The sequence below is a fragment of the Ammospiza nelsoni genome, chromosome 31, assembly GCF_027579445.1.
Source record: "Ammospiza nelsoni isolate bAmmNel1 chromosome 31, bAmmNel1.pri, whole genome shotgun sequence".
NCBI classification, from domain to species: domain Eukaryota; kingdom Metazoa; phylum Chordata; class Aves; order Passeriformes; family Passerellidae; genus Ammospiza; species Ammospiza nelsoni.
In genome coordinates, this window is record NC_080663.1 from 298,111 (window position 1) to 306,807 (window position 8,697).

The window sequence follows — 8,697 nt, forward strand, 5'->3', positions numbered from 1 at the left end:
CCCCCCCCCCCCCCCCCCCCCCGATTTTTTGGGGCTTTCCAGGGCAGTTTTTGCCCCCCCCCCCCCCCCGGGACAGTTTTGGGCTCTCCCCGGATTTTTGGGTCCCCCTCAATGCCAAAAATGTGAATTTTGGGTGTCCCCTCGCGGCGTTTTTTGTGATTTCTCCGCCCCGAATTTTTGGGACCCTCCCCCAGAGTTTTTGGGACCCCTCAGGACAATTTTTGTTTCCCCCCCCCCCCCAGGGCGATTTTTGGGACCCTCACATTTTTTTGGGTCTCCCCAGGGCAATTTTGGGATCCCCCCCCCATTGCAATTTTTGGTTTCCCCCTGTGGGATTTTTTTGTGTCCCCCCCCCCCCCCCCCCCAGGCGCTTTTTTGGGCCGTTCCGCTTTTTGGGGCTCCCCCCCGCCCCCACAATGGGAAAACCCAGCGCGGCGGGGGCGGGGTCTCATTAACATAATTGACTGTTTAATTACCCCGCCATACTTAGCTCATAATAATTAAGGAGCTATCCCCTCGGTAACCGAGCTGTTAATTAAGGGCTGGCTCATTAACTGGGGGGGGGGGCGGCTCTGGAGTTTGAGGGAGGGGAGCGCGGACGGACCCCCCCGCCCCCGTTCCCTGCCCCGGTGTTTCCGGTCTCGGTTCCGTTTCCGGTTCCGGGGGGGTCCCGGTGCCGGGGCCGCCCCGTGCGGGGGCCGGGGGGGCCCTTAAAGGTTCCGGGGGGGCCGGGCCCGGTCAGAGCCGCCATGGCCGGGCCCCCCCCCGCGCCCCCCCCGCGCCCGCGCTGTCCCCGGTGTCGCCGCCGCCACCGGCCCCGCTCCCGGTGTCCCCGGGGTGGCGCTGGCGCTGCTGCCGCTGCTGCTGCTGCTGCTGCCCGCGGGGGCCACGCGGCTGCCGCCACAGGTATGGACCCCCCCCCCCCCGTGTCACCTGTGTGTCACCTGTGTGTCACCCCCTGTCCTATGGACCCCCCGTGTCACCTGTGTGTCACCTGTGTGTCACCCCCCCCGTGTCACCTGTGTGTCCCTTGTGTCACCTGTGTGTCCCTTCAGTGTCCTATGGACCCCCCCCCCGTGTCACCTGTGTGTCACCTGTGTGTCACCTGTGTGTCACCCCCTGTCCTATGGACCCCCCGTGTCACCTGTGTGTCCCCCGTGTCACCCCCTGTCCTGTGGAGCTTCCCCCCATGTGTCCCCTCCGTGTCCCCCCCCCGACCCCTCTGTGACCCCTGTGTGACCCCTCTGTCCCCCCTGACCCCTCTCTCTGTCCCCCCCAGGAGCTCCCAGAGGCGCCGCCCCCTGCAATACCCGGTGAGTGAGACCCCCAGAGACCCCCAGAGACCCCCGTGGCACCCCCAGAGACCCCTTTAGACACCCCCATGGCACCCCCAGAGACCCCCAGAGACCCCCAGAGACCCCCAGAGACCCCCGTGGCACCCCCAGACCCCTTTAGACACCCCCAGACCCCCGTGGCACCCCCATGGCACCCCCAGAGACCCCCAGAGACCCCCATGGCACCCCCAGAGCCCCTTGGATGCCCCCAGAGCCCCCCATGGGGTCCCCCCAACGTGCCAACGCCCCCCCCTCTGTCCCCAGGGCCCCCCCCGCAGGTGACACGAGGGGACAAACCGGCGGCGCATGTCGTGGGTGAGGAACCGGGGCACTGGGATAAACTGGGATAAACTGGGAAGGGGTTAAAGGGGGTTTGGGGTTACTGGGAGGGACTGGGAGGGCACTGGGAAAGGGTTAAAGGGGGATTTGGTGTTACTGGGTTATACTGGGAGGGACTGGGACAAACTGGGATGGACTGGGGTGACACTGGGGGGAACTGGGACAAACCGGGAGGGACTGGGAAAGGGTTAAAGGGGGTTTGGGGTTACTGGTTTGTACTGGGGCAAACTGAGAGGGACTGGTGGGGACTGGGAAGGGGTTAAAGGGGATTTGGGGTTACTGGGAGGGACTAGGGAGGAACTGGGACAAACTGGGATGGACTGGGAAAGGGTTAAAGGGGGGTTTGGGGTTACTGGTTTGTACTGGGAGGGACTGGGAATGGATGGGGGGGTCACTGGTTTGCACTGGGGCAAACTGGGAGGGCGCTGGGAAAGGGTTAAAGGGGGTTTGGGGTCACTGGTTTGTACTGGTTTGCACTGGTTTGGGGTCACTGGTTTGGGGTCACTGGTTTGTACTGGTTTGGGGTTTGGGGTTACTGGTTTGCACTGGTTTGGGGTCACTGGTTTGCACTGGTTTGTACTGGTTTGTACTGGTTTGCACTGGTTTGGGGTCACTGGTTTGTACTGGTTTGCACTGGTTTGGGGTCACTGGTTTGGGGTCACTGGTTTGGGGTCACTGGTTTGGGGTCACTGGTTTGCACTGGGGCAAACTGGGAGGGCGCTGGGACTTTGCTCCCCCGGCCGCGAGCAGTGGAAACCCCTGCTGTGGGAGGAGGAGATTTTTGGGGCGTTTTGGGTTATTTTTGGCAATTCTGGGCATTCTCGGCGTCGCAGCTCCCGTTTCTCCCTCCCACGCCCCCCGAGCCCGTCCCTGCTGCGGCACACGGCGATTTTTGGGGTATTTTTAGATATTTTTGGGTGTTTTCGGTGTCTCAGCTCCTCCTGGGGGGTTCCCTGCTGCGGCACTCGGGGATTTTTGGGGTGATTTTGTGGTTTTTGGTGTATTTTTGGAACCCCATTTTTGGTATTTCAACCCAATTTCTCCTCTCCAGCCTCCTCGTGGCTGTCCCAGGGGGTTCCCTGGTGTGCGAGGCTGAATTCGGGGGGATTTCTGTGGATTTTTGCTGCTTTTCATATGTATATGTATACATATATATACATATAAATATGTATATACAGTTGTGCATATGTTTGTAATTATATATATAATTATATGTTTTACACAAATTATGTAACTTGCACAACATATATATTTGCAATTATATACATAATTACAAATTATATATACTGTGTAAATTATATAATTTGTGTACGTTTTTCCATATTTGCAATTGTTTTCCTGTATTTTAACCCATTTTTTCTGCCGCTTCCTGGCCCTTTCCCCGCGGCTCCCTGCGCTGCCAGGCGGGGATTTTGGGGCTATTTCTGTGTATTTTTGGGGCAGTTTTTGGGGCTATTTCTGTGGATTTTTGGGGCTGTTTTGGTGGGGATTTCTGTGGATTTTTGGGGGTTTTCTGTATATATTTTATATTTTAACCATTTTTTCCCCGTTCCAGCCTCGTCCTGGCCGTCCTCCCGCGGCTCCCTGCGCTGCCAGGCGGGGATTTTGGGGCTATTTCTGTGTATTTTTGGGGCTGTTTTGGTGGGGATTTCTGTGGATTTCTGTATATATTTTACATTTTAACCATTTTTCCCCGTTCCAGCCTCCCCGTGGCCGTCCTCCCGCGGCTCCCCGCGCTGGCAGGCGGGGATTTTGGGGCAGTTCTTGTATATTTTTGGTTATGTTTCTGTATATATTTTATATTTTTATCATTTTCCCCATTCCAGCCTCCCCGTGGCCGTCCTCCCGCGGCTCCCTGCGCTGGCAGGCGGGGATTTTGGGGCTATTTCTGTGTATTTTTGGGGCAGTTTTTGGGGCTGTTTCTGTGTATTTTTGGAGCTGTTTTGGTGGGGATTTCTGTGGATTTCTGTATATATTTTAAATTTTAACCGGTTTTCCCCGTTCCAGCCTTGTCCTGGCCGTCCTCCCGCGGCTCCCCGCGCTGGCAGGCGGGGATTTTGGGGCAGTTTTTGGGGATTTTGGGGCAGTTTTTGTATGTTTCTGTACATATATTACATTTTAATTCAATTTTTCCCCGTTCCAGCCTCCCCGTGGCCGTCCTCCCGCGGCTCCCCGCGCTGGCAGGCGGGCGTGGCGCCGGCGCTGGTGCGGAACGGGGTGCGGCTCCGCGGGAACCGCCTGGTGGTGCCCCGGGACGGGCTCTACTTCGTCTACGCCTCGGCCGCGTTCTCGGGCGGGCGCTGCGGGCGCGGGGGCGCCCCCCGGCGGCCGCTGCGCCTGGCGGTGTCGCGGCTGTCGCGGGAGTACCCGCGGGACGTGCCCCTGCTCCGCGCCGCGCGCTCCGTCTGCCCGCCCGGGGGGCTCGGGGGGCTCTGGGCCGAGACCCTCTACCAGGGCGCCGTGTTCCAGCTGCGCCGCGGGGACCGCCTGGCCGCCACCACCTCGGCCGGCCGCTTCCTGGACCTGCACGGCGCCGGGCACGCCTACTTCGGGGTGCTGGGCGTCGATTAGGGGGGTTCGGGGGGTCCTGGAGAGCGCTGGGGTCTTGGGGGGTCTTGGGGGGCTCTGGGGGCTCCAGGAACTTGGGGGTTCTCGGGTCTTGGGGGGCTCTGGGGGCTCCAGGAGCTTTGGGGGTTCTCGGGTCTTGGGGGGCTCTGGGGGCTCCAGGAACTTGGGGGTTCTGGGGTCTTGGGGGGCTCTGGGGGCTCCAGGAACTTGGGGGTTCTGGGGTCTTGGGGGGCTCTGAGAGCTCTGGGGGGCTCTGGGACTCGGGGGTCTTGGGGGGCTCTGGGGGCTCCAGGAACTTGGGGGTTCTCGGGTCTTGGGGGGCTCTGAGAGCTCTGGGGGGCTCTGGGACTCGGGGGTCTTGGGGGGCTCTGGGAGTCTCTGGGAGTTCCGGGCTCTTGGGGGTCTCCAGGAGCTCTGGGGGTCTCTGGGAGTTCCAGGGTCTTGGGGAGCTCTGGGGGTCTCTGGGGGTTCTGGAGTCTTGGGGGGCTCTGGGAGTTCTGGGGGGCTCTGGGACTCGGGGGTCTTGGGGGGCTGTGGGGGCTCCAGGAGCTTTGGGGGTTCTGGGGTCTTGGGGGTCTCTGAGAGCTCTGGGGGGCTCTGGGACTCGGGGGTCTTGGAGGGCTCTGGGGGCTCCAGGAGCTTTGGGGGTTCGGGGGTCTTCAGGGGTCTTGGGCAGCTCTGGGGGTCTCTGGGAGTTCTGGGCTCTTGGGGGTCTCAGGAGGCTTCAGGAGCTCTTGAGGCTTTGGAGTTCTGGGGGGTCTTGGGGGTCTCGGGGGTCTCTGAGAGCTCTGGGGGTCTCAGGGACTCGGGGGGCTTGGGGGTCTCTGGGGGCTCCAGAAGCTCCAGGGGTCTCTGGGGGTCTCGGGGGGGTCTCCGGGGTTGGGTCCCGGCTGGAATCAGCACCAGCAGCACCAACCCAGACCGACGAACGCGCTGCGAAAAGCTAAATTTATTTATTTTACTATTTATAGAGTTTTTATATGTAAGTTTTATACGTTTGTATCGGTTTTTTTTAATAAGAGTTTTATCTATTTATGGCGAATTTCGCGGCCGAGCAGCCCCGGGCGCGGGCGGGGCCGGTAATTTATTCGCTGCTGTGTAATTTATGGCGGAAAGTCCCAATAAAGGCGGAAATTGGGCAAAAACTCCGAGCCGGGCGGGTTCTGTACCGGGAATGGCCCCGGCCGCGGGGGAGCCGAGAGCGGGGGCGGGCCCGGAGCTCCCCAGTTCCTCCCAGTTCATCCCAGTCCCTCCCAGTGCCCCCAATCCCCCCCCAGTCCATCCCATTTCCCTCCCATTTCCCTCCCAGTCCCTCCCCAGTGTCCCCAGTTCCTCCCAGTTCATCCCAGTCTCTCCCAGTGCCCCCAATCCTCCCCAGTCCATCCCAGTTCCCTTCCAGTCCCCCCCATTTCCCCCCCAGTCCCTCCCAGTCCCTCCCAGTGTCCCCATTTCCCCCCCATTTCCCTTCCAGTGTCCCCAGTCCCTCCCCAGTCCCTCCCAGTCCCTCCCAGTTCCTCCCAGTCCCCCCCCCAGTTCCCCCCCAGTGTCCCCAGTCCCTCCCATTTCCCTTCCATTTCCCTCCCACTCCATCCCAGTTCCCCCCCAGTCCATCCCATTTCCCCCCCAGTCCCTCCCAGTTCCTCCCCAGTGTCCCCATTTCCCCCCCAGTTCCCCCCCAGTCCCCCCCAGTTCCCCCCCAGTGTCCCCAGTCCCTCCCATTTCCCTTCCATTTCCCTCCCAGTCCCCCCCAGTCCCTCCCAGTTCCTCCCCAGTGTCCCCATTTCCCCCCCATTTCCCCCCCAGTCCCTCCCAGTCCCCCCCAGTTCCCCCCCAGTGTCCCCAGTCCCTCCCATTTCCCTCCCAGTTCCCTCCCAGTCCATCCCATTTCCCCCCCAGTCCCTCCCAGTCCCCCCCAGTTCCCCCCCAGTGTCCCCAGTTCCCCCGCTCGGTGGGCGTGGCTCCCGTTTCCACGGCAACCAGCGCCGCCATCCCTCCCGTCCGCCAGGGGGCGCCGCAGCGCCTCCGCCAAATGACGTCACCTCCAGGGCCGCTCCACTCCGCGGGGGGGCGCGCTTTCCCTCCCTCCCTCTGCCCCGCATTGGTCTCGCCCGCTCGGCTCCCCCGGCCAATGGCGGCGCGTCCCCGCGGCGGCCCCGCCCCTCCCTGCGCGCGGCGCGGCCCGAGGCGCGCGCGGCGCATGCGCGGAGGCCCCGCGGGCCCTGTGTCAGAGGGAGGGAGGGAGGGGGGGGGCAGCGGAATCCGCCGCCATCCGGCGCCCGCCCGCCCCGCCCGCCGCCCCCGAGCGCGGAGCCGCCGCCGCGGAGCCCGCCCGGGGCGGACAGGTGGGTACGGGAGCCGGGGGAGGGCGCGGGGACCCGCCCGTAACACCACCCCCCCCTCCCCCCCCGTCCCGGCTCCCTCAGCGCAGGCCCGGCCGCCATCTTGGAACGGCGAGGCCCCCTCACGCCGGGGCCCATCCCCCACCGCCGGTACCGGGAGGGGGCGGGGCCGGGGGTCCCGGTAAGGAGGGGGCGGGGTTTGGGGGGGTGTGTGAGGAGGGGGGGGCGGCTCCGTGACCCGCCCCGGTGTTCTGAGGGGAGGGGGCGCGGCCTGCGGCCTGTACCGGGAGGGACCGGGGGGAGCGGCGGCGGCCCCGGTGTGACCGAGCCCCCTCCCGCAGGTCCCGGTGCGGCCGATGCGGCGCCATGAGCGATCGGGCTGCGCGGGGCCGGCGCTACAACTGCCTGAGCCTCAGTGAGAGCTACCGGGGGCGGCCGCTCGAGCCCCCCCGCGCCGCCGGTAACCGGGACGGGGAACCGGGAACAGCCGGGTCATGGGGGGGGGTGTGTGGGGTCCGGGAATGAGGAGGGGTCCCCGAAATGGGGGAGGTTGTGGGGTCCGCGAAATGGGGCTCTCTGTTTTTGGGGGGGCTTGGTGGATTTGAGGAGGGGTCCTTAGAAAGGGACCCTGAGGGTTTGGGGGGGATTTGTGGGGTTGAGGAGGGGTCCTCAGATGTGACCCCCCGGTTTGTGGGGTGCATTTGTGGTGTCGAGGAAGGGTCTCCAAAACGGGATCCCACCGGTTTGTGGGGGGTTTGAGGAGGGGTCCCCAAAACGAGACCCCCTTGGTTTTTGGAGGGAGCTGTCGGTTTGAGGAGGGGTCTCCAAAATAAGACCCCTGTGGTTCTGGGGGCGATTTGGGGAGGAAGGAGGGGTCCCCAAAATGGGGGGGTCCAGGGGTCCTGGGGGGCGATTTGGGGGTGTTCGGGGGTCCTGAGGGGTTCACGACCTATCTGTGTTAATTTGGGGGACCGGGTGGGGGTCCTGCTGTGGCCTTCCTGCAGCTGGGTGTGGGGGTCTCACTTGGTCACGGGGGCCGTTCGGGGGTCTCACCGTGACCCCGTGCCCCCCAGGCGCCCCCCGCCACGGGCTGCAGAGCCTGGGCAAGGTGCGGGGGGCTCGGGGATGGTGCGGGGGGCTCAGTGGAGCTCGGGGGCAGTTCGGGGGTCCCGGGGGGTCTCTGAGGGGTCTCTGCCCGCCAGGCGCCCCCCGCCATGGGCTGCAGAGCCGGGGCAAGGTGCGGGGGGTCAGTGAGGCTCAGGGGTGTCGCTGGAGCTCGGGGGCAGTTCGGGGGTCCCGGGGGGCGGCTCGGGGGTCTCAGTGCCCCCCGTGCCCCCCAGGCGCCCCCCGCCATGGGCTGCAGAGCCTGGGTAAGGTGCGGGGGGCTCAGTGGAGCTCAGGGGTGTCGCTGGAGCTCGGGGGCAGTTTCGGGGGTCCCGGGGGCAGTTCGGGGGTCCCGGGGGGTCTCTGAGGGGTCTCTGCCCGCCAGGCGCCCCCCGCCATGGGCTGCAGAGCCTGGGCAAGGTGCCCACCCGGCGCATGCCGCCCCCCGCGCACCTGCCGAGCCTGAAGGCCGAGAACAAAGGCAACGACCCCAACGTGGCCCTGGTGCCCCGCGACGGCTCGGGATGGGCCAGCCGCAGCGAGCCCCCCGACCCCCGCAGGTGAGACCCCCACCCATCCATGGGAATGGGGCTGGGAGCCCCGGGAATGGGCAGCGAGCCCCCCGACCCCCGCAGGTGAGACCCCCACCCATTAATGGGGAACCCCGGGAATGGGCAGCGAGCCCCCCGACTCCCGCAGGTGAGACCCCCACCCATTAATGGGGAACCCCGGGAATGGGCAGCGAGCCCCCCGACCCCCGCAGGTGAGACCCCCACCCATTAATGGGGAACCCCGGGAATAGGCAGCGAGCCCCCCGACCCCCGCAGGTGAGACCCCCACCCATGGGGCTAGGGACCGTTCCATGAGGCTGGGGAGGGGGCTTCACGTGGGCAGAGAGACCCCCGTTAATGGGGAGGGGGCACAGTTGCCTCCCCCTGACCCCCATTAGTGGGGAGGGGTCCCAGTGTCAACAGAGGAACCCCCATTTTAGGGGTGGGGGCACAATGACCTCC

General features: G+C 64.6%; 2 protein-coding genes across 2 annotated transcripts; both read left to right on the plus strand.

Moving 5' to 3' along the window:
• Positions 1-714: 714 nt before the first annotated feature.
• Positions 715-4,244, plus strand: LOC132085516 (lymphotoxin-alpha-like; the record flags this gene model as incomplete). The annotated part of the gene is made up of 4 exons (XM_059490992.1): positions 715-906; positions 1,280-1,313; positions 1,599-1,649; positions 3,817-4,244. Coding segments are annotated over 4 exons (705 nt in total), but the record flags the coding sequence as incomplete, so codon positions are not given.
• A 2,210-nt stretch (positions 4,245-6,454) lies between these two features.
• On the plus strand, positions 6,455-8,254 carry LOC132085674 (protein PRRC2B-like). Its single transcript, XM_059491130.1, has 3 exons — positions 6,455-6,583; positions 6,922-7,040; positions 8,070-8,254. The coding sequence occupies exons 2-3, from the start codon at positions 6,947-6,949 to the stop codon at positions 8,246-8,248; spliced, it is 273 nt and encodes a 90-aa protein (XP_059347113.1). The 5' UTR covers positions 6,455-6,583; positions 6,922-6,946; the 3' UTR covers positions 8,249-8,254.
• The last annotated feature ends 443 nt before the right edge of the window (positions 8,255-8,697 follow it).

Bases quoted from the DNA above. Each gene is read 5' to 3' on its own strand.
- LOC132085674 (XM_059491130.1), top strand. From the start codon at position 6,947: ATGAGCGATCGGGCTGCGCGGGGCCGGCGCTACAACTGCCTGAGCCTC. The intron at 7,041-8,069 runs GTAACCGGGACG...TCTGCCCGCCAG, and splicing joins CGAGCCCCCCCGCGCCGCCG to GCGCCCCCCGCCATGGGCTG.